At 39.2% G+C, this 25,464-nt stretch overlaps 1 protein-coding gene across 3 annotated transcripts in view; it reads right to left on the minus strand.

Moving 5' to 3' along the window:
- LRCH3 (leucine rich repeats and calponin homology domain containing 3) overlaps window positions 1–25,464 on the minus strand; it is a gene marked incomplete at both ends in the record, with an annotated part of 105,263 nt that overhangs the window by 49,497 nt on the left and 30,302 nt on the right. For all 3 annotated transcript variants that reach the window (XM_080695901.1, XM_080695902.1, XM_080695900.1), the window contains 5 exons: window positions 3,888–4,008; window positions 6,047–6,140; window positions 8,653–8,762; window positions 9,860–9,996; window positions 22,998–23,103. In XM_080695901.1, coding sequence (XP_080552027.1) covers window positions 3,888–4,008; window positions 6,047–6,140; window positions 8,653–8,762; window positions 9,860–9,996; window positions 22,998–23,103 — 568 coding nt within the window. The remainder of the gene's footprint in view (window positions 1–3,887; window positions 4,009–6,046; window positions 6,141–8,652; window positions 8,763–9,859; window positions 9,997–22,997; window positions 23,104–25,464) is intronic.

The following is a 25,464-nucleotide window of genomic DNA, read 5'->3' on the forward strand; positions in this document are numbered from 1 at the left end:
CCAGTTACTTGGTATAGCTGAGAAAAAAAGATTGCAGGTTTGAGGCCAGTCTCTGCAACCTAGAGACACTCAACAACTTAATGAGATCCTGTTTCAAAATAAAAAATAAAATAGGGTTAGGAGTGTAGCTTACATGTAGAATGCCCCTGATTTCAATTACCAGTGATTAACACACACACATACACACAGAATCACACAGGTAATTTAAAATTTTCTAGGTGTGTGTGTGTGTGTGTGTGTGTGTGTGTGTGTGTGTGTGTGTGTGTGTGGTGTACTGGGGACTGCATCCAAGGGCATTCTACCTTTGAGCTATACCCCAGCCCTTTTTATTCTTTTGTTTTGAAAAAAAGTCTTGCTATGTTGCTGGGACTATCCTTCAACCTCAGTCTCCCAAGGACTGGGATTACAGGCATGTGCCACCATGCCCAGTTAATAGCTGCATTTTTTTTTGTTTTCTTTTTTTTTTTTTTTTGGTACTAGGGATTGAATCCAGGGATAGTTTACCTCTGAGTTATACACTCAACTCTATTTTATTTTTGTTTGGAAACAGGGTCTCACAAGGTTGATGAGAGTTTCACTAGTAGCTGAGGCTGTCTTCCAACCTGCGATTCTCCTGTTTCACCAGTCTCCCAAGTACTGGGATTACAAGCATGCATCACCATATATATCTGCATTTTTCTAAAAAAAGTAAAAAGATGATATTAATTTAATAATTTTGTTCAATATTTCTAAATGTTGTGATTTCAATATATAATTGATATATTGTTTTATATATTTTTCTTTTTCATAGCAGGGACTGAACCAAGGGGTGTTCTACCACTAAGCTATATTCCCAGTCCTACATATAATTTATGTGGTACTGGGGTTCCTGGAAACCCTTCTACTTCTGGGCTACACTCCCAGACCTATTTTATACTTCTTTTATTTGGAAACATGGTGTCTTAAGCCAGCGAGGCTGGCTTCAAACCTGCGCGATCCTCCTGTCTTTGCTTCCCAAGCGCGGGGATTACAAGCATGCACCACCATGCCTGGCGTTTATTTTTTAATTTGAAGCAGGGTCTCACTAAGCTGTGGAGGACCTCATTAAGTAACTGAGGCTGGCAGCAAACCTATAGTCCTCTGAGCATTTAAGCCTCCCATGTATTGGGTTACAAGTGTGTGTTACCACGCCTGGCTAAATTTTATATATATTTCTCACGTGAAATCTTCAAAATTTAACATGTATTTTATACTTATAGTATATTTCAATTCAAAAGAGCCATATTTCATCCGGGCATGGTGGCACACACTTGTAATCCCAGCATTTGGGAGGCTGAGACAGGAGGATCACAGTTCGCGGACAGCCTCAGCTACTTAGTGAGGCCCTTTGCAACTCAGTGAGACCCTGTTTCAAAATGAAAAATAAAAAATAGGGCTGGGGGTGTAGCTTGGAGGTAGAATGTCCTTGGGTTCCATCCCCAGTACTTAAAAAAAAACAAAAAAGAACAAAAAAAGAGCTATATTTCAAATGCTTGATAACCATACATAACTAGTGGCTACCAAAGTGAAAAACATAAATCTAGAAATTATTTTACGACTCAAAGAACTAATGAGAAAGATATTCCATATGAGAGGAAAATTTAAAAGAAATGTTTTCGTTATTTTTTGTTGTTACGAGGATTTGAACTCAGAGGCATTCTACCTCTGAGCCACAAACTCAGACCAATTTTTATTTATTATTTGAAATCAAGGTTTTACTAGCTTGCTGAAACCTTCACTAAATTTCTCAGACTGTCCTTGAACTTGGCAATCCTTCAGTCTCAGCCTTCCAAGTACTAGGATTACAAGCCTGTGCCACCATGCCTAGCTAAAAAAAAATTTAAATTAAAAACTAGTGAAATGTCAATGGAATGGTGAAAGGAATAAAAAGAATATAAAATCGTTGCAAAACAATTAAAATCAATCAGAAATGAAAACTCTACTCTGAAAATATACTGAATTTCTAGGAAATTAAAGCCATTTCTCTCTTAAAACTAGCCCTCAAATTTTAAACATCAGGATTGGTAATTCAATTCAAGTAACATAATGTGATTCTAAGATTTCAAGAGTTGGTCTGAGATATACAAAGAAACAAAGAGTTCTGCTTGTTCTATCAAAAGAACTATAAAGATTTAAATGCCAGAATTAGAAAAACGGGGATTCAGAAGCCTTCGAAGAGCATTTTCCCAGATAGAATAAAAAGGGCAAACACTGAGCAGGACATAGTGGCCCACGCTTGTAATCCCTGCATTTGGGAGGCTGAGACAGGAGGATCGCAATTCACAGACAGCCTCAGCTACTACTTAGTGAGGCCCTTTGCAACTCAGAGAGACTCTGTTTCAAAATAAAGAATAAGCCAGGTGTGCTGGCGCATGCTTGTAATCCCCAGGCTTGGGAGGTGGAGACAGGAGGATCATACAGGTTCGAAGCCAGCCTTGCTGGCTTAAGAGACCCTGTTTCCAATAAAAATATAAAATAGGTCTGGGAATGTATCCCGGAGTTAGAAGGGTTCCATCCCCAGTACAACCAAAAATAAATAAATAAAATAAAGAGAGAAAGAAAGAAAGAAAGGAAGGAAGGAAGAAAGGAAGGAAGGAAGAAAGAAAGAATAAAAAATAGAGCTGGCAGCTTAGCATGGTGGCGCATGCTTGTAATCCCCATGCTTGGTAGGCTGAGACAGGAGGATCATGCAGGTTCAAAGTCAGCCGCAGATACTTAGGCTCTCACTCTTAGTGAGACTCTGTTTCCAAATAAAGTATAAAATTGGTCTGGGAGTGTAGCCCAGAGGTAGAAAGCCCCTGGGTTCCATCCCCCATACTGCAAAAAAAAAAAAAAAAAAAAAAAAAAAAGGAGAGTCTTATGGGATAATAGTACTTTAAAAGAAGATGATTAAGGCCAGGCGTGTGCCGCACCCTTGTAATCCCAGTATTTGGAGGCTGACACAGGTTTGCGGACAGCCTCAGCTATTTAGTGAGGTTCTCTGCAACTTAGTGACACCCTGTTTCAAAATAAAAAATAAAAGGCCGGGCGTGGTGGCGCATGTTTGTAATCCCCGTGCTTGGGAGGCGGAGACAGGAGGATCGCGCAGGTTCAAAGCCAGCTGTGTTGGCTTAAGAGACCCTATTTCCAAAAATAAAAAAAAAGTATAAAATAGGTCTGGGAGTGTAGCCCAGAGGTAGAAGGGCTTCCAGGAACCCCAGTACCACCAAAAAAAGAAAAAAAGAAAAAATAAATAAAAAATAGGGCTGGGGGTATAGCTTGGAGGTAGAATGCCCCTGGGTTCCATTCCTAGTACCACCAAATAAATAAATAAATAAATAAATAAATAAATAAATAAATAGGGCTTGAGGTGTAGCTTGGAGGTTGAATGTCCAGGGTTCAATTCTCAGGACCAAAAAATAAATAAGTAAATTAAAAAGAATAAATAAAAAAGAAGAGTGAAGAAGCTATAGATACATACAAAAAAAGTAGAGATAAAATACTCTTTAGAAAATTAAAGCAAGCTGGGCGTGGTGGCGCACACTTGTAATCCCAGCGCTTGGGAGGCCGAGACAGGAGGATCGCGCAGGTTCGAAGCCAGCCTCAGCTACTTAGTGAGGCTTTCAGCAACTTAGTGAGACCACGTTTCCAAATAAAATAGGTCTGGGAGTATAGCCCAGAGGTAGAAAGCCTCTGAGTTCCACCCCCAGTACCACCAAAAAAAAAAAAAAAAAAAAAAAAAAAGCAAGACATGGAGGGAAATATACCGAGTGATGTGTGCATGTATAAATGTATCACTTTGAATCTCACTATTATATTTAATTTTAATGCACCAATAAAAGTATAAAAAAGTTAAGGTGATTATAAGTATGTCATGGAATTATGCTCACCTCCACCATTTGTAACTACTAAACTGCTACGATTCTCTTGGTACTGGCTTTCTCTTCTTAGTCTTTGTTCTTTAGTAATCTCAGCTACTCGAAGAGGCAGATCTGAAAATTCATCTGTAGGCTTAAGAAAACAGCAGAAACATATTAAAAAAAAAATCACTTCTAGCCAGGCGTGGTGGCGCATGCTTGTAATCCCAGGACTTGGGAGGCTGATAAAAGACCACTTCTAAGCCAGGAATGGTGGTGCTACCTGTAATCCCAGTACTTGGGAGGCTGAGACAGGAGGATCAAAGGTTCGAGGACAGTCTCAGCAAGTAGTGAGACTCTCATCAACCTAGTGAGACCCTGTTTCTAAATATAGATGTAAAATCAGGCTAGGGGTTTGGCTTGAAGGTTGAATGCCTCTGGGTTCAATCCTCTGTACCACCACCACCACCACCACCACCACCACCACCACCACCACCACCACCACCACCAAAAAACAACCAAAAAAGCAAAATAAAACAACAACAAAAAAATCACCTCTAATTTAAAATAACACATTTAAAGTATGGGCATTATAAAAGCAAATTAAAACTCGAGTGTGGCAGTGCATGCTTGTAATCCCAACGCTTGGGAGGCTGAGACAGGAAGATCACACAGGTTCTAAACCAGCCTCAGTTACTTAGTGAGGCTCTCAGCAACTTAGTGAGACCCTGTTTCCAAATAAAATATAAAAAAATAGGTCTGGGAATGTAGCCCGGACATAGAAGGCCCCTGGGTTCCATCCCCAGTACCCCCCCACCACACATACATGATAATTAAACATTTACAATTTGAAAAAATTATTACGCAACTGAAATATATGCTTGGGTTAAAATGGTAAATTTTATTTTATTTATTTTTCTGTATTGAAGATGGAACCCAGGAGCATTCTACCTCCAAGCTACTGCCCCAGCCCTATTTTTAGTCATTATTATTATTATTATTATTATTATTATTATTATTATTTTATTTTTTTTTTTGCGGGTCTGGGGATGGAACCCGGGAGCATTTGACCTCTGAGCTATACACCCTGCCCTAGTTTTTTTATTCTTCAATTTGAAACTGGGTCTCACTAAGTTGCAGAGGGCCTCACTAAGTAGCTGAGGCTGTCCGCGAGCTGCGATCCTTCAGTCTCAGCCTCCCGAATGCTGGGATTACAAGCGTGCGCCACCACGCCCAGCTCTTTAGTCTTTATTTTGAAACAGGGCCTCACTGAATTGCAAAGGGCCTCACTAAAGTAGCCGAAGCTGTCTGCAAACTTCAATCCTCTGGTCTCAGCCTCCTAAATGCTAGGGTACAAGCGTGCGCCACCACGCCTAGCTGGTAAATTTTATGTTATACAAATTCTAACAATTAAAAAAATAGAAAGGTAATCATGACTCCGTAAATAAATATATGAATTTATACTGTCTACACATGTGTCTGAATGAACTCAGTCACACTTACATATATGGTGATTCAGATATATGTAGACAAGACAACCAAGTTTAAATAAAAAATGGATTGTGGTCTAAATATAATGTGCTTTGAACTCTCAATGAAACATGTTATAAATTGTTACCAGTCCTGCTAACAAAAGCTTATTAAATCAGTGAATTCAATTTATAGGTAATATATTATACCTTAGTAATTTAAAAAAGCAGAAAATACTAATAATTAAACAGAAGATAAAAGCAATATTATTTTGAGTACAAGGATATTCTTCACTAAGGTAGTAGCTTGGGTTCTATCCCTGGTACTGCAAAAAAAAAAAAAAAAAAAAAAAGATGGTATCATTTTAGTCCCTCCCTATTTTATATAATTTAAAAAAAGAATCTGAGACAGATATGGAGGCACACACTTGTAATCCTAGTACTTGGGAGACTTAGGAGGAGCTCAGGTTGGAAGATAGCCTCAGAAATTTAGTGAGGCTCTCAGAACCTATTGAGACCATTTCCAAAAAAGAAATAAAATTGGTCTGAGGCTGTAGTTGGATGTAGAATGACTCGGGGTTCAATCTCCAATGCTAAAAAAAAAAAAAGAAAGAAAGAAAGAAAAAAGGAAAAAATTTGAATCTCATTCACACACTTGCCCTTTCATCATTTTATTTTCTCTTAACCAGGAACTATAGCATAGGAAATAGAAGAAAAGCTTACCTCATTCCCTGACCATCTCTTATCACCGCTGTCCACACTGTTGAAACCTGAATCAAGGGCTCCATAAGGGCGACCTGAGTACAGCTCTTCATGGCTGTCAAAAAGAAACTAGTCATTACTGTAAAGCTTTATGTTTTAAAAATTAACATGAAATAAACTAGATGCAATTTTACTATACATTCTTATGGCATCTAGTCACTCAAGTATCAGAACTAAATGGGCATTCTTTTAAGTTTGTAATATGAAAAGATCCAAGAAGAAACAAAGTGAACAGAATACTACTGAGTCTCCATATACTCAATACCCAGGTTCAAAAATACCACCATTCGGCAGTTCTTGTTTCATCTATACCTTCACTCACTTCCCATGTTCTATTGCTTTTATTTAACAGCACTCTTTTGTAGATAAAATTTACATACACTGAAATGTAAAGATCTTTGCTATAATTTTTTTGGGGTAGGAAGTAAAGTAGCTGAGGCTGGCCGTGAACCTGTGATCCTCCTGTCTCAGCCTCCCAAATACTAGGATTACAAGCGTGTGCCACCACAGTAGACTCTTTTAGCTATAATTCTGACAAATGATTACATCCTTGTACTCACACCTCTATAATGACAGAAGACACTTACTTTTCCAGAAGGTTCCCACACATAACTGCCCACTTAATTCTCCTCACTCTGCCACTGTATCCTGTTTAGGGACAATCAGCACTCTGATTTTTTTTTTTTTTTTTGGTGGTACTGGGGATGGAACCCAGGGGCATTCTACCCTCGAGCTACACCCTTAACCCTATTTTTTATTCTTTATTTTGAAACAGGGTCTCACTGAGTTGCAAAGGGCCTAAGTAGCTGAGGCTGGCTACAAACCGCCACCCTCCTCTCTCAACTTCCTAAATGCTGGGATTACAAGTGTGTACCACCACACCTGGCTGACAGTGGACTTTTACTTTAATTGTAATAATATACAGACTTATTTGTCCAATGTGCTAATAAGTAAGTTCTGATTATAAATAAGTTCCATCTGGGTGTGGTGACACATGCTTGTAATCCCAGCACTTGGGAGGCTGAGACAGGAGGATCACAGGTTCATGGCTGGCCTCAGATACTTAGTGAGATCTTCTGCAACTTGATGATACCCTGTTTCAAAAAGAATAAAAAATAGGGCTGGGCGTATAACTCAGAGGTGGAATGCCCATGGGTTCCATCCTCAGTACTGCAAAAAGAAAAAAAAAAAAAAAAAAAAAAAAGAAAGAAAAAAGATCCAAACTGGGTGTGGTTGCTTATGCTTGTAATCTCAGTACTTGGGAGGCTGAGACAAGAGGATTGGAGGTTTGAGGACAGCCTCAACAAATAATGAGTCTCTTATTAACCTAGCAAGACCCTGTTGCAAAATAAAAATAAAAGAGGACTGGGGGTGTAGCTCAGAAGTAGAATGCCCCTGGGGGTACAGTTGAGGCATAGAATGCCCCTGATACAATCCCCAGTACCAAAATAAAATAAATAAATAAATAAATACATAAATAACAAATAATATAACTCTGAAGTCCCTTTATTCCCCTTATCACACTAAGAGCTTCTTCTTTCCTCTGAAACACCTACCTTGTTCTAATGTATCTGCTATTTAGAATTTCTTACATCATATTAATTTTTGTACTTGTTAATATATCTGCTTTAAAAAACAAACAAATGGATGATCTGTTTTAGACACAGAAACTGAGAAGTTAGCTTGTTAGGGATGTGTTTGTTTTGTTTTGTTTTACAGTACGGGGGATGGAATCCAGGGCCATTCTACCTCTGAGCTAAACCACCAGCCTATTTTTAATTCTTTATTTTGAAACAGGGCCTTACTGAGTTGCAAAGGGCCTCACTAAGTAGCTGAGGCTGGCCGCAAACTGTGATCCTTCTAATCTTAGCCTCCTGAATGCTGGGATTACAAGAGTGTGCCACCACACTCAGCTTGGGAAGATGCTTTTAAGCAAAATATGACGGGTCCTAAAAGAAGGCTTGGGGGGCTATTTTGAGTAATGTCCATGAGTGTCATTGCACCTTTATTGGGACATTTATCTTGCCTGTTTAAAGCCTCTTGAATTTAATTCCTGTACTTAAGATTGTTCCAAATGGTTGGGACTGCCAAGTAGATGATCTTATAAGCAATGTGGTATGTAGCTGAGGGATTCACAGACTAAAAGATCTTGAAGTTATATTATAGTCAACAAATCCAACCTCTCAAAAAGTCCAAATGAGTCACACAGCTTGTCAGTGTCAGACATAAGGCTAGTATTCAAGTCACTCAGACCAGGGGACACTGTCACCATCTGCAGACATTTTGGTTTTGTCCCATTAGGAGGATGCTACTGGCACTTAGTGGGTAAAGATGAGAAATGCTACTAAATGTCTTATAATGTAGAGGATAGTCCCTCCTAACAAAGAATTATCTGGTCTAAAATGCCTTAGAACTACTTTTTCAGATTTTATATTTAATATGAGTATTCTGAGAATAAGTGTCAAAGCGGGCTATTTCTCCTTAGAGAAAGATTCAGACAAATATAAGGATCCAGATTATTTGATTCCCTTTGTGATAAAATAGATAAAAGAATAGAATATACTCACCAGGAGCCAAAACCCAAGGGTCTCCTATCATAATCCGGCAGATCTGGAGCAATCTTACAAGCTTGTATGTTGAGGAATTTAAATATATGGATTTTGCCTTTTATACATATCTAAATAAAATGACATATAAGGGTAACCAAATTATTACTCATCTGAAACATACATGTTTGTTTTAAAATCATAGCCAGCTTTTTATGTAATGTAAGTTGGGACAAGAAGATATTTCTATCAAGTTTGTAGTATAATCTAAAAAAGGCTAATTATATTATTTGATTCAGTGTTGTTTTAGGTGGAAACAGGGTCTCACTATGGTCTTATTTTCTAGTTACTAGTGTCAGTAACAAATAATTTAAGATTATAAATACTGTTAGAAAAACAAGTAAATTTGTTACACTGATTAAGCATAATCAGAAATTTAAAAGATTTCTTTCCAAGAGATTATATGGATAACTTTTGATTTTAGGAATCCAATAAAAGTTCACTTTTCTTTTCTTTTTTTTTTTTCCTAAGGATTAAACCCTGAAGCATTCTACCTCAGAACTCTATCCTGGACATTTACATTTTCTATATTCAAGTTTTACTAAGAGAAAATTGAGAAAGAAATTTCAAATTTTATTTTAAAATATCTGGAAGAATTCCTCAACTTAAAGAACGCCAAATTAGGGGAAGAAAAGACACTTCTGAAAACATCATCTGTCTTCGATGCCATTTATTCAATGATTCTAAGACATATCTGTGTGGAGTCTCCCAAGACAGGGGGATTACAGTTTAAAGGCTAGCCTCAGCAACTTAGTGAGACCTTGTTTCAAGATAAAAAAGGGCTGGGGGTGTAGCTTAGAAGTAGAATGCCTCTGAGTTTGATCCCAAGGTCCAAAGGAAAAGAAAGAAAAGAAAAAAAGGAAAGAAAAGAATAAAAAAGAAAAAGATATTTGTGAATTTATTTTAAAAGAACTTAATTTCATGCTGGGGCATGGTGGTGCACACTTGGAATTATAGCACTTAGAAGGCTGAGATAGGAAAATCACAGGTTCGAGGACAGCCTCAGCAACTTAGTGAGACCCTGTTTCCAAATAAAAAATAGGGATGGGGTGTAGTCCAGAAGTAGAAAGAAGTAGAAAGACCCTGGGTTCAATCCCACAAAAAATAAAAATTAAATAAATAAATAACTCTTTGTCAAGCATCCTCTGGAGGTTCAATGGTGGCTTACCTGCGCAGGAGGTAACTGCAATGGATTGTTGTCTAGGGTGATCACTTGTAGGTGCCTGAGGTTCCGGTAGCAAACAGGAATCACTGTAATTTTATTGCATGAGAAGTCTAACCGTATCAAAGGTAACTCTGCTAGCTCTGCAAGGTGGTAAAATGGAAATGAAAATTTAATTTTAAAATGGCACAAGTTTGAAAAGAGTTTCCAGTTAAATAAGGTAGATTTAACAGAGGCATTTAACTCCCTCCATTCTTTGTAACTAAATGATACAAAAAAGTGGTGTAAAATAAAATCTGTAGTTATCTACTGGTAGGAATACTCATAAAAACCAAGCAGTTTGATCCCACACAGAATTATAGAAATTCTCAGAAGCTCTCTAGCTTCTGATACAACAAAGAGGTAAGGATAACAAAGGGATTAGATGACAGTCTTTATATAAAGAGCAATCAAATGGTCAGATCCACAATCCTAACTCATACAGCTGGGGCTCTACCTTTCTCCAATCTCTAAAGGAGCCAGCCAGTTAATTCCCTAGTCAAACTGAATCTAAATGGCTCTGAACTCACAGGTGCAGTGGGAAGTCAGGAAGAGTTACTAGTTGAAAATGGAGAATTTTAGCCGGGCATGGTGGTGCACACTTATAATCCCTGAACTTGGGAGGCTGAGACAGGAGGATTGTACAAGTTCAAAGCCAGTCTCAGCTACTTAGTGAGGCTCTCAGTAACTTAGTGAGACCCTGTTTCCAAATAAAAAATATAAAATAGGTCTGAGAGTATAGCCTGGAGGTAGAAAGCCTCTGGGTTCCACCCCCAGTACCACCAAAAAAAAAAAAAAAAAAAAAGGAGAATTTTTCTTTTTTCTTTTTTGTAGTACTGGGTACTGAACCCAAGTGCATTCTACCTCTGAACTATACCCCCAGCCCTATTTTTTACTCTTTTCACTTTGAAATGGTGTCACCAAGCTGCAGAGGCCTCATTAAGTAGCTGAGGCTGGCCACTAACATTTGATTCTCCTGTCTCAACCTCCCAAGTACTGGGATTACAAGCATGTGCTACCAGGCCTGTCTTAAAATGGAGTATTTAAATGAAAGACTACACAATAATATTTCTTTAGCACCTTCTCACCCTACCCCACTTCCTTCTCAATTCCTGATTGCCAGTATTTAGGAATACACACAATAATATAGAAGAAATGGAACATCTTTCTCCTGAGAAATTATTTAGTCCCAGATAAAGGCCCTTTAGATATTGAATTTCCCCACCTATAATACCCAGTTTGCTACTTAAGTGCCCTTCTACAGTCACTACTCAGAACTTCTGAACCACTGTGTACAGAGAGTATATGATCTACAGACATTTATAGAAGCTGCCAACAAAAGATAAGACAAAAATCAAAACCAATTAACCAGCTGTGTATGGTGGTATATGCTTGCAATCCAAGTACTTGGGGAGACAGACAGGGAGGATCAAAGGTTCAGGGCCAGCCTCAGCAACAAAGTAAGATGCTGTATTAAAAAAAAAGAAAATAAAAATAAGGCCAGGGGTGTAGTTCAAAGATAGAATGACCCTGTGTTCTATTCTGAGTACCAAAACAAAGAAAACTGATCAACAAACTAAACAACCAAAGAATGGAACTCAAAAGAAACATGTAACTATTTAGGAAGCAGAAGGAAAATTTGAAAAGTTAGAATTAGCACTGGGCATGGTGACTGACATTTGTAATCCCAGTACATGGGAGGCTGAAACAGAAGGATCACAGATTCAAGAATGACTTTATCAAGTACCAAGACTCTCATCAATGTAATGAGACCCTGATTCAAAAATTTAAAAAAAGGGTTGGGGATGTAACTCAGAGGTAGAATGCCCCAGGTTTGACCTCAGTGCCATAAAAATAAAAGAAAGAAATAAAAAAGCTAGAATTAGTATTTTTAATTAAAAAAAAAGATGTCTTACTGCAACAAAGGTATACTAAAAAAAAAAAAAAAAAAAAGAATAACAAAGTTTTTAGAAATGAGAAGATGTCAAGATGTTAAAATTCAGCTGTGGTGGCACATGCTTGTAATCCCAGTATTTTCGAGGCTGAGCAGGAGGACACTGGTTCGCAGCTAACTTCAGCTACTTAGTAAGGCCTTCCCCAACTTAGTGAGACCCTGTTTCAAAGTAAAGAATAAAAAAATAGGGCTGGAATGCCTCTGGGTTCAATCCCCAGTAATGCAAAAAAAAAAAAAAAAGTTAAAATTCAGTCTGGCATGGTGGCACACACCTGTAATCCCAATTCTTGGAAGGCTGAAACAGGAAGATTGCAGGTTTAAATGCAACCTGAGGGCCGGGTGTGGTGGTGCACACTTGTAATCCCCAGCGGTTGGGAGGTTGAGACAGGAGAATCGCAAAGGTTCGAAGCCAGCTGTGCTGGCTTAAAAGACCCTGTTTCCAAATAAAAATATAAAAATAGGTCTGGGAGTATAGCCCAGAGGTAGAAGGGCTTCCAGGAATCCCAGTACAAAAATAAATAAATAAATAAATAAATAAATAAATAAATAAATAAATCCAACCTGAGCAACTTAGGCTCTAAGCAATTTAGTAAGACCCTGTTTCAAAGTAAAAAATAAAATAGGTTTGAGGGTGTAGCTCAGAGGTATAATGCCTCTGGGTTCAATCCTGAGTGCCACAAACACAAACATACAAACAGACAAAAAAAAAAGTTGCAATTCAAAATGAATTTCTTTTCCTTTTTTTTCTTTGGTACTAAGAATTGAACCCAGAGGCATTCTACTTTTGAGCTACACTCCAGGCTGATTTTATTTCTTATTTGGAAAAAGGATCTCATTAGGTTGATGAGAGACTCACTAATTGCTGAGCCTGTCCTTGAACCTGCAATTCTCCTGTCTCAGCATCCCAAGTACTGGGATTACAGGCATGGGCTACCAAGATTGGCTATTCTTAGCTTGTATGTGTGTGCATGTGTGTGTATGTGTATTACTAGGATGGAACCCAGGGGCATTCTACCTCTGAGCTATACCCCCATCCCCCAGTCCTATTTTTATTCTTTATTTTGAAACAAGGTCTCACTGAGTTGCAAAGGGCCTCACTAAGTAGCTGAGGCTGGCTGTGATCCTCCTGTCTCAGGCTCCTGAACACTAGGATTACAAGTATGTAACACCTCACTTGGCTTTATTCTTAGCTTTTTTATTTCAAAAATTCATTGTGAATGGGGTGTGGTGGTGCACATTTGTAATCCTAGTATTTAGGAAACTGAGACAGGAATTGCAGGTTCAAGGACAGCCTTGGCAACTAGTGAGACTCTCACCAACCTAAGGAGACCCTGTTTCCAAATAAATAAAATCTGGCTGGGGGAGTAGGTCAAAGGTAGACTGCCTCTGGGTTCAATCCCCAGAACTCCCCAAACACACACAATCTAAGAATGGGCCTGGTGCACTAGGACATGCCTATAATCCCAGCTACTCAGAAGGCTGAGGCAGGAGGATCCCAAGTTCAAAGCCAGCCTTGGCAACTTAGCAATATCCTATCTTAAAATAAAAAAATAAAAAGGAGCCAGGTATGGTGGCACATGCTGACAGCCTTCAGCTACATAGTGAGGCCTTCTGCAACTTAGTGAGACCCGTTTCAAAGATTAAACAAATAGGGCTGGAGTTGTGGCTCAGAGGTAGAATGCCCCTGGGTTCCACTGTCAGTACCACCAAAAAAAAAAAAAAAAAAAAAGAATATCAACAGAGATTCTCTCTAGGATCACAGGTTCAAAGCCAGCCTCGACAACTTAGTGAGGCTTTTAGCAACTTAGTAAGACCCTCTTCCTTTTTTTTTTTCTTTTTTTTTTTTTGGGTGGTACTGGGGGTGGAACGCAGATGCTTTCTACCTCCAGGCTATACTCCCAGCCCTATTTTATATTTTATTTGGAAACAGGGTCTCACTAAATTGCTGAGAGCCTTACTAAGTGGCTGAGGCTGGCTTTGAACCTGTGGGATCCTCCTGTCTCAGCCTCCCAAACACGGGGATTACAAGCGTGCGCCACCACGCCCGGTTCCTGTTTCTAAATAAAAAATAAAATAGGTCTAAGGTAGAAGGGCAATGAGTTCCATCCCCAGTACTACAAAAAGTAAATAAATAAAAGAATAAATAAATAAATAAAATAAAAAGTGGGTAGAAGTATAGCTCAGTGGTAAAGTATCCTTGGGTTCAATCACCAGTATTGAAAAGAGAAAAAAAAAATTCAGGAATGCTTGAACTATCTTATTTTATAGGATAAAATAAAATGACAAATAAAGGTACAATAAAAATGAAAAATGTCAAATGATCAATCAGAGGTCTAACATATAATCTGAAAAAATGAACAGAGAAACCAGAAGAGAGAAAATAATAAAAAAGAGATGTAAGATAATTTTTCAGAGTGAAGATTTAGAAAGAGTACCATCAGAAACCAAAACACTGACCTAAACAACTCCAGCTGGGTATGGAAGCACATGCTTATAATCCCAGTACTTGGGAGGCTGAGACAGGAGGATCACAGGTTCTTGGCCAGCCTCAGCTACTTAGTGAGGCCCTCTGCAACTTAGTGAGACCCTGTTTCAAGATAAAGAATAAAATAGGGCTGGGGGTGTAGCTCAGAGATAGAATGTCTCTAAGTTCATAGGTTCAACTCCCCAGTATCGCAAAAGAGAAAAAAAAATCTTCATACTCTGGCAAATCACCATAAAAGCTCAGAGCAGCAGAAAAAAAATAAGTCTTAAAACCTTCCAAAGTCAAAAAGTTGCTCAAAAACAATAAAAAAATGTACTGGGATAAGAAATGGCATCATATTTTTTACCAATTTTTTTTCCCCCGGGTCTGGGGATGGAACCTAGGGGCATTCGATCTCCGAGCTACAGCCCCTGCCCTATATTTTATTCTTTATTTTGAAACTGAGTCTCACTGAGTTGCAGAGGGCCTCGCTAAGTAACTGAGGCTGTCCGCGAACGACGATCCTCTAGTCTCAGCCTCCCGAATGCTGGGATTACACGCTTGCGCCACCACGCCTGGCTATTTTTGACCAATTTTAACACAGAAACTAAAAGTGAAAAAAAGACTAAAAAGTCCTAAGAGAAAATAGTTTTATCCTAGACTCTATGACCAAACAAATTATCAAATAAGGAAGAGCACAGACCAAAAACACCTTTTTAAGTGAGGTCTCAAAAAAAATCTTCTCCAAAGACATGTCCTCCAGCAAAACAAGGAGTGAACTAAGAAAAAGGAAACGCTGGAATCTAGGAATGAGAGTACTCAATCCAGAAGAAAGCAAGCTGGGCTGCACCCCAGGGGGAAGAGAGTGCAACATCCTCAGGGAGGAAGATATGCAGGGGAAAAAAGTGATGATCTGATTAGCTTGACTAAGAAAGTTGCTGGAAAAGAGGATAAATGTAGCCATAGAGATAAATGTGCTAAGCAAGTTTGAAAAAGGAAAAATGATTGCTGGGCGTGGTGGTGCAGGCTTGTAATCCCAGCACTTGGGAGGCTGAGAAAGGAGGATCACACAGGTTCAAAGCCAGCCCCAGCTACTTAGTGAGACTGTTTTCAAATAAATTATAAAATAGGGCTGGATTGTAGCCTGGAGGAAGAAAGCCCCTGGGTTCCATTCCCCCACCCCCATACCAAAAAAATAATAAATAATAAATAATAAAAATGAAGAATTATTAACTCTAGAAAACAATACAAAATATATAATTAAATCAGAGTATATCACTTGCATTGGGAGAGAATAATATTAACATAATTATAGTAGTAAATAGTGAATGATGCTTTTGTTGTTGTTTTGTGGTGCTGGATATTGAACTCAGGGCATTGTACCTCTGAGCTACACCCTAAGCCCAACTTTTTATTCCCTCCCTCCCTCCTTCCTTCCTTTCTTTCTTTCTTTTTCTTTCTTTCTTTCTTTCCTTCCTTCCTTCCTTCCTTCCTGTACTGGGGGTGGAACCCAGGGGCTTTTCTACCTCTGAGCTATACTCCCAGACCTATTTTTATACTTTATTTGGAAATAGGGTCTCACTAAATTGCAGAGTGCCTAAGTAGCTAAGGCTGGCTTCGAACCTGTGCGATCCTCCTATCTCAGCTTCCCAAGAGCTGGGATTACAAGCATGTGCCACCACGCCCGGCTGTTATTCTTTATTTTAATTTTGTTTGTTTGTTTGTTTGTTTTTGGTGGTACTGGGGATGGAACCCAGGGGCCTTCTACCTCTAGGCTACACTCCCAGACCTATTTTATATTTTATTTGGAAACAAGGTCTCTTAAGCCAGCAGAGGCTGGCTTTGAACCTGGGCGATCCTCCTGTCTCAGCTTCCCAAGTGTGGGGATTACAAGCGTGTGCCACCACACCCGGTTTATTCTTTATTTTAAAACAGGGTCTCACTAAGTGTGGAGGGCCTAAGTAGCTGAGGCTGGCCATTAATCCATATCCTCCTGTCTCAGCCTCCCAAGTACTGGGATTACAAGCATGTGCCACCACACCCGGCTGAATTTTAACATTCTGACATCATATTTTTCATTTCTAAAAACTCTTTGTTATTCTTTTGTATCTCAGTATATCTTTTTCATGTTGTAGTAAATCTTTTTTTTTTTTTTTTTAATGTGGTAGTGGAGATGGAATCCAAGGGCTTTCTACCTTCGGGCTATATATCCAGACCTATTTTTTTATATTTTATTTGGAAACAGGGTTTCAATAACTTGTTGGGGCTTTTCTACCTCCGGGCTATACTCCCAGATCTATTTTTATACTTTATTTGGAAATAGGGTCTCACTAAATTACTGAGAATCTCACTAAGTAGCTGAGGCTGGATTCAAACCTGCACAATCCTGCTGTCTCAGCCTCTCACGTATTGAGATTACAAGCATGTACCGCCATCCCCAGCTTGACAAAGGAAGATGTAGGTTTGCAGCCAGCTCCAGCTACTTAATGAGGCCCTCAGAAGCTTAGCGAGACACTGTTTCACAATACAGAGTAAAAAATAGGGCTGGGGGTGTAGCTTGGAGGCAGAATGCCCCTGGGTTCAATTCCTAGTACTACACACAAAAAAAAGTCTTAGCCGGGTGTAGTGGCACATGTTTGTAATCCCAGCATTCGGGAGGCTGAGACCGGAGGATCGTGGTTAGGGGACAGCCTCAGCTACTTAGTGAGGCCCTCTCCACAACTTAGTGAGACCCTGTTTCAAAAATAAAAGAATAGACTTCCGGGAAGATGGCGACGGAGGAAAGTGGGGCTTACGAGCCCCGCTAACAACCAATCTCTATTACCGCAAAATCAGCGCCTTTCATAGCCAGAAAACACCATCAGCAGAGAAACAAAATATGTAATTACATGGAACAGAGAAAAAAAGGGCTGGAAAAACAAGACACCAGAAACCAGACCACAGTGCTGCAGCCGGAGCCACAGCGCAGAACGGTGCGGGTGCCATCTTTTCTTGCAGGACCAGGCTCCAGAGAGGAAGAGAACTCAGAAAAGAGCCCAGAGCCACAGAGGAGACACGCCAGCCTCACGGCCGAGGACGCAGCAACAGCGCCTTACTGCCAGCGGCAGCGGCGACCTCACCGGACGGCTCAAGACCAACACACTCTACAGCCCACCAGGCTCCAGAGAGGAGCAGCGGGCAGCGAACCGAGGTGAGCCGCTGTGGATCAGCCAAGCGGAATTCGGCAGATTTCTCAGCGCAGGGAGCATCTAAAGCTCCCAGGGGCTGGGCTCAGCACACCTTGCAGGGACTCAGAGCAGAGCTCAAAACCAGAAAAGAAATATGCCAGCCTCACGGCCGAGGGCGTGACAGCGGCGCCATATTGCCATTGGCAGCAGCAGCAGCAGCAGCGAATTCACCGAGTCCACTACAGCTCCATCTGCGTACTCAAAAACAGTGAGTCAAATTGCGGGCCCTGAAGGAGAAATCTGAGTACTGTACTACCAGGGATTTGACCCAGTGGGGGAGTGGCGGTGGCAGAGATATCACACCATAGGAGGACGCCCAACCTGGCACCTCCCATGGTCTAAAGCAGCCTCGATTGGCTCCCTGGGTCTGAGACTCTGCCATACAACCCAGTACAGGAGTAGTGGGGACTGAGATACCATAGACTCGAGATCCAGAGCACCTTAAGTGAAGTCGTAGTGACCCAAGGGAAGAAACCAGAGAAGGCACAAACTTCTGAAATCATGGGAAAGAGGAATAACAATGGAGCAATGAATGCCCACAACCCCACAACATCAGAACCCAATAAAACAGAAAATCAGAGATTTCTAGAAGATCAAATAAGGAAAATAACTGTAGAAATAATAGAGGTGCTTCGAAAAGAATTCAGAGAGTCAAAAAGAGATAAAGGATGCAATTAATGAAGTAAAGGCCTCAATTCAAAGTACAAACAACTGACTAGACCACATGGAGAATAGAATCTTGATCTTAGAAGAAGAACATTCAAAAAATGAATGCATAGTTTCTAATTTAGAAAGAAAAATCCGACAGCAGGAATCTGACATTGAAGAAATATGGGCCCATTTTAAGAGAGCTAACCTAAGAATAATTGGAATAGAGGAGGGAAAAGAAGGTGAAACCAAAGGGATAAGTAATATCTTCAAAGAAATAATAGCAGAAAATTTTCCAAACATAGAGCAAGAGGTCAATACACAGGTCCAGGAAACTTATAGAACTCCCTTTAGACAGGATCGGAGAAGAGGATCCCCACGCCACATAATTGTCAAAATGACCAATGTGGAAGCCAAGCAGAGAATCTTAAAGGCAACAAAAACAAAGGGCCAAGTGACATTCAGAGGCAAACCAATTAGAATCACTCCAGATTTCCCAAACCAAGTCATGAAAGCCAGAAGGGCATGGAGTAACATATTCCAAACTCTGAAAGAAAACAACTTCCAGACAAAAATTTCCTACCCAGCAAAACTCTCTATCAAATTAGATGGGGAAATAAGAAACTTCCATGACAAACAGAAACTGAAGGAATTTATGTCTTCAAAACCAGCACTAGAGAAAATACTCAAAGAGATTAACTCAAAGAAGAAATAGGTAACACACACCAGAATCAGAGAAACAAGATTTTCTATCGAACAGACAACTAAGATAAGTTATCTGTGGAGATTCATTATTTATGTTAGTCTTTTACCTATCTCTAAATTGTATTGTTTGCTTTTATTGTTGCTAATTTTAGGATTTCTAGTTGGAATACTAATATACCTTCAGATATAGCATTTGGAAATATTTTATCCCATTCTATCAGTAACTTTTAACTCTGTTTTCATTGTCTTTGGATATACAATATGTTTTTATTTTTTAGGTAGTTTGTTTACCCTTTTGTTGCCCGTGCCATTGAAATCATATCCAAGAAATCACTGCCAATTTCAATGTTGTGAGGTTTTATGACCCAGATTTTCTTCTAAAAGTTTATAGTCTTAAGATTTATATTTAGGTCTTTTCTCTATTTTGAGTTAATATTTGTATATGGTGTTAGGTAAGGATCTAATTTTATTCTTTTTCATGTAATTATTATTTTTCAACAATATTAAGTTAAAAGATAATTATTTCCTCCACCAAATGTTCGTGGAAACCTTGTCAAAAATAACTTGACCATATATGGAAGAATTTATTTCTAGGCTTTTTTTACTCCACTAATTTATTAACTGCCTTAATAGCAGTACTACACTGTTTCAATTATTGTAGCTTTATATGGTTTGAAATCAGAAAATATACATCTTCTAGCTTTGTTCTTTTTTGAGATCGTTTTGGGTATCTAGAGTCCATATTCCATATTAGGATAGATTTTTTGTGAAAAATAAATAAATAAATATATGATAGTTTCACCTTAAAAAAGAAAAAGAAAGAAATATTCTCTGGTAAGAAAGAAAGCAAAAAGAAATATTGAAATGTTATCTTTAAGTCATCAAAAGCTTGGTATCAGACAAATGAAACTGTTATGTGAGATTATCAACGTTAATATTGGATAAATTGCTATAATACTAGATGTCAACCACTAAGCCAAGCATGGGAAGGAGGGATGGGGAGGGAACAGGGTAGGGATTGGGTAGGGGTTAAATGGGCGTTGTGTGCATGTATGTCTACAAAAGTATTATTTTTATCCCATTATGATGTATGAATACAGTGCACCAATAAAAAACTTAAAAAAAATAAAAGAATAAAAAATAGGGCTGGAGGTGTAGCTCAGAGGTAGAATGTCCCTGGGTTTTATCACCCCCAGTACCGTAAAAAAAAAAAAAAAGTCTCAGATGGGCATGGTGGTGCATGCTTATAATCCCAGTATTTGAGAAGCTGAGAGGAGGATTGCAGGTTTGAGGACCACCTCAACAATGTAGCAAGACTATCAGCAACCTAGTACCTAGTAAGATATTCCCTCCCTCCCTCCCGCCCCCCACCTCTTCTTTTTTTTTTTTTTTCAGGTCTGGAACCCAGGGGGCGGGGGGGATTGCTGGGTATGGTGGTGCAAGCCTATAATTTCAGTACTTGGGAGGCTGAGACAGGAGGATTGTAGGTTCAAGAATAGCTTCAGCAAATAGTCGCTGACTCTCATCAACACAAGACTCCATTTCAAAAAGTAAAAATAAAAATAAAAGTAGGGCTGGGGTTGTCGCTTGGATATAGAATTCCCCAGGGTTTAATCCTCAGTGTCACAATAAACAAACAAATAAATAAAATTAAGAAAAAAAACTTGGCATGGTGGTGCACTCTTGTAAACCCAGTTGTTGAGAGGCTGAGATAGGAGGACTGCAGGTTGATAGGCAGCCTCAGCAACTTGTGAGGCTCTCTGTTATTTATTTATTTATTTATTTATTTATTTATTAAAAATGAAGCCAGGCGTGGTGGCACATACTTGTGATACAGTACTTGGGAGGCTATGACAGAAGGATCAGGGGTTCTCACATAGCCTCAGCTACTTAATGAGGTACAATATCCCTGGGTTTCATACCCGTACTGCCAAAAAAAAATAAATAAATAAATGAAAATAGAAAAAGATCAGGCTGGGGGGAAGCATAGCTCAGAGGTAGAATACCCCCTGGGTTCAATCCTCAGTACTGCAAAAATAAAAATAAAAAAATAAAAATAAAATAAGCTGGGCATGGTGGTACATGCTTGTAATCCCAGCATTTGGGAGGCTGAGACAGGAGGATTGAGGTTTGTGGACAGCCTCAAGTACTTATTGAGGTCCTTTGCAACTCAGTGAGACTCTGTTTCAAAAAAATGAAGAATAAAAAATAGGGCTGGTGGCATAACTTGAAGGTAGAATGCATCTGGGTTCCATCCCCAGTAATGCAATACATACATACATACATACAGGGTTTCACTAAGTTGCTGAGGCAGGCTTCAAACCTGGGATCTTCTTGTCTCAGCCTCCCAAGTACTGGGTTATAGGAGTGTGCCACCATGTAGTGCAATTTCTTATCTTTTAAATATACAATTTTAGTTATCAATGAATTTCTGGAAATAAAATGAGTATTCATATATAAATAAAGTTGTCAGGATCTGATGAATGTTGTAGGTAGATGATGGATTCACAAAGATTCAATGCTGTCATTTATTCAAAAAGCTTTACTTAGTGACAAAAACTTGTGTATATTTTGTGGTGCTAGGGATTGAACCCAGGGGCATTCTACCATCGAGTACATCCCCAGCCCAATTTTTTATTCTTTATTTTGAAACAGGGTCTCACTAAGTTGCAGAGGGCCTCACTAAGTAGTTGAGGCTAACTGCAAATCCAGATCCTCCTGTCTTAGTCTCCCAAGTATTAGGATTACAAGTGTGCACCACCACGCGCCTAACTAAGAAATATATTTTCACTGTAATAAAACAATGGTTCTTCCCATTTTCACTTTCATTTATAGTTCTTTCTTTCTCAGTTTTTGTGAATGCATGATGTATTACTCTTAATCATTTTATCATTCAGATACATATACTGGAGTTTACAGTCTGCCTACGTTAACCAGTCTTCTAGTACAGTCTCTCACCTCATTCATTATTCATTCTACATATCATCTCACACGATTAATCAGACTCTGAACTTTTCCAGTGAAGGATCAAGTTAAGCTCAATTCAATGTCTCTCTCTCTCTTTTTTTTTTTTTTTGGTGGCACTGTTGATTGAACTCAGGGGCATTTTACCTCCAAGCTATACCCCAGCCTTTTTTTTTTTTTTTTGGTGGTACTGGGGATGGAGTCCTTCTATCTCCGGGCTACACTACCAGACCTATTTTATATTTTTATTTGAAACAGGGTCTCTTAAGCCAGCAAGGCTGGCTTTGAACCTGCGTGATCCTCCTGTTTCCACCTCCCAAGCACAGGGATTACAAGCGTGCGCCACCATGCCTGGCACCCCAGCCCTTTTTATTCTTTGTTTTGAAACAAGGGCTTGCTAAGTAAGTTGCTGAGAGTCTCCTTATACTGCAGAGGCTGTCTTCAAACCTGTGATTCTCCTGTCTCGACCTGCTAAGTACTAGGATTATAGGCACACACCACCATGCCTTGTCCTCAAGGTTCACTTAAAAGTCAGTACTAGCCAAGTGTGGTGGTGCACACTTGTAATACCAGCATTCAGGAAGATGAGACAGGAAAGATCGCAGTTCGTGCACAGCCTCAGCTACTACTTACTGAGGTCCTTTGCAACTCTGTGAGACCCTATTTCAAAATAAAGAATAAAAAATAGGGCTTGTGGTGTTGCTCAGAGGTAGAATGCCCCTGGGTTCCATTCCCAGTACTGCAAAAAATAAATAAATAAATAACTATGTCAGGACTAATTGCAAAAATGCCTTTTATTATATTAGACTCTCCCATTTTCAAAATATGTTACATTTCGCCAGGTGTGGTGTTGCACACTTTTAATCACAGTACTTGGAAGGCTGAGACAGGAGGATTTCACAGGTTCAAAGCCAGCCTCAGCTAACTTGTGAGGCTCTAAGCAACTTAGTGAGACTCTGTTTCCAAATAAAATATAAAATAGGTCTGGAAGTGTATCCTGAGGTAAAAGCCCTTGGGTTCCATCCTTATACAAAAAAAAAAAAAAAAAAAGTTACACTTTCCCAGTCATGCTTGCAGTCACACTACCCTACCCAGAGTTATCAATTATACCAACTGATTATACCAATTATTTCAGTTTCTTACCTTCAGGCAAACGTACTAGATGATTCCTTCTTACATTAAGGTCTCTCAAGGCCTCCAGATTACCAATTTGGGAAGGTATAGTTTGAATTTCATTGCAGCTCACATCCTATTTCAAAAGGATACAAAGTAAAGATGATTCTAGTTACAAATTCACCTGCTCTAAACTACCTATAAAATGAGATTAAACAAATTAATACCTAAGGTCTTTCAAAGTTGTAAAAAAAATCATGACTCTGTGTCTAAGAATAATTATACAGTTTGCACTCACATTTAATTTTTAAAACTTACAAGCTTCTAACTTATTCTGTACATTTTATAGAGATTTATATGACTTTTTGAGAGCTAAATGACTCAAGATATGAATAGGAGGCCTAGACTATTAGATTAAATGGAAACATTGGTGAAAAGGTAAAGCAGAAAAAAGTTCAAAATTAAGTATTTTATATTATTCAAATAAACTAAAAAATGATAAAGTAACAAAATTATTTGGAAAAAAATAAACCCATTTTCAAAATACTACGTCAACTATTCAAATATAAAAAATAAAAGCTGGGTATTGTTGCACATGTTTTTTGTTTTGTTTTGTTTTTTGTTTTTTTGTGGTTCTGGGGGTGGAACCCAGAGGCTTTCTACCTCCGGGCTATACTCCCAGATCTATTTTATATTTTATTTGGAAACAGGGTCTCACTAAGTTGCTGAGAGCCTCAGTTAAGTAGCCTCATTTAAGAGCCTCACTTAAGTAGGTTCGAGGCTGGCTTCGAACCTGTGCGATCCTCCTGTCTCAGCCTCCCAAGCGCAGGGATTACAAGCGTGCGCCACCACGCCTGGCTTGTGGCACATGTTTGTAATCCCAATACTTGTGAGGCTGATACAGAAAGATTGCAGTTTTAAGGACAGCCTCAGCAACTTAGAGAGGCCCATAGCAACTTATATCTTGCTTCATAACTAAAAAGATAAAAGCCAGGTATGGCGATACACGCTTGTAATCCTAGTACATAAGAGGCTGAGACAGGAGGATCACTGGTTCGAAGTAGCAACCTAGTGAGACTCTGTTTCCAAATAAAAAATAAAATCGGGCTGCGGGTTTAGCTCCCATTCTATAGTAGAATGCCTCCTGGTTCAATACCCAGTACCAAAATATAAATAAATAAATTAATTAATTAATAAAGCTGGGCATGGTGGCATACACCTGTAATGCTAGTTGAAACAGGAGAATCACAGGTTCAAGACCAGCCTCAGCAAGTTAGCAAGACATTAAGCAACTTAGTGAGATCATGTCTCAAAATAAAAATAAAGCCAGGAGGGGTGACATACACCTGTAATCCCAGTAGTTGGGAGGCTGAGACTGGAGGATTACAGGTTTGAAAATGGCCTCAGCAACTTAGCATGGCCCTCAGTAATTTAGCAAGACCCTGTTTCAAAATAATAAATAAATAAAGGCCTAGAGGTGTAGCTCGGAGGTAGTGCCATGAAAACATTAAAAAAAAAAAGGGGGGGGGGTTGGGACACAGCTCAGAGACAGAATGCCTCTGGGCTTAATCCCCAGTACCCCCACCCCTCACACAGAAGAAACAAAATAAAATTGCACAGAAGATGAGTAAAATTATCTAATCAAGCTGGGCGTGGTGGTGCACGCTTGTAATCCCAGCATTTGGGAGGCTGAGACCGGAGGATCACAGTTCGTGGACAGCCTCAGCTACTTAGTGAGGCCTTTTGCAACTCAGTGAGACCCAGTTTAAAAACAAAGAATAAAAAATAGGGCGGGGGGTTTAGCTCAGAGGTTGAATGCCCCTGGGTTCCATCCTCAGACCCGCCCCCCCAAAAAAAAAATCTAATCAAATTGAATGAGAGGGAGAGATAATAAAATACACATAACTGAAAGGCTATAGAAAAAAAAAGAGCTTTATTAGCATATGACCAATGTGATTCCAACATGTATGTTAGGTTGGCCTTCTAGTATCATAGTTAATAGCTTGATTCCAATGGTTTTGAAAAGAAACTAGCTGTCTATAGCTTACAAGATTAGTAAATTCAAAGTTCCATAAATCTGAGACTAGCCAGAATAATTTGTTAAACCATAATCATGTGTAACAGAAGGAAGCCCTTAGGTTAATAAAAGCCCCAAGCAGCACATTAACACTTGAAATTCTAGCCAGGCGTGGTGGTGCACACTTGTAATCATGGTACTTGGGAGGCTGGGAAAGGAGGATCACAGGTTTGAGGACAGCCTCAGCAAGCAGTGAGACTCTCATCAACCTTGAGAGACACTGTTTCAAAAATAAAATAAAATAAAATAAAATAGTCCAGGTGTGGTGGCACATGCTTGTAACCCTAGCATTTGGGAGGCTGAGACTGGAAAATTATGGTTCACAGCTACTTAGTGAGGCCAGCTGCACCTTAATGAGACCCTGTTTCAAAATAAAGAATAAAATATAGGGCAGGGGGTGTAGCTCAGAGGTCTAATGCC

This window comes from Muscardinus avellanarius (genome assembly GCF_963383645.1).
Source record: "Muscardinus avellanarius genome assembly, chromosome: 5".
Classification (NCBI taxonomy): Eukaryota; Metazoa; Chordata; class Mammalia; order Rodentia; family Gliridae; genus Muscardinus; species Muscardinus avellanarius.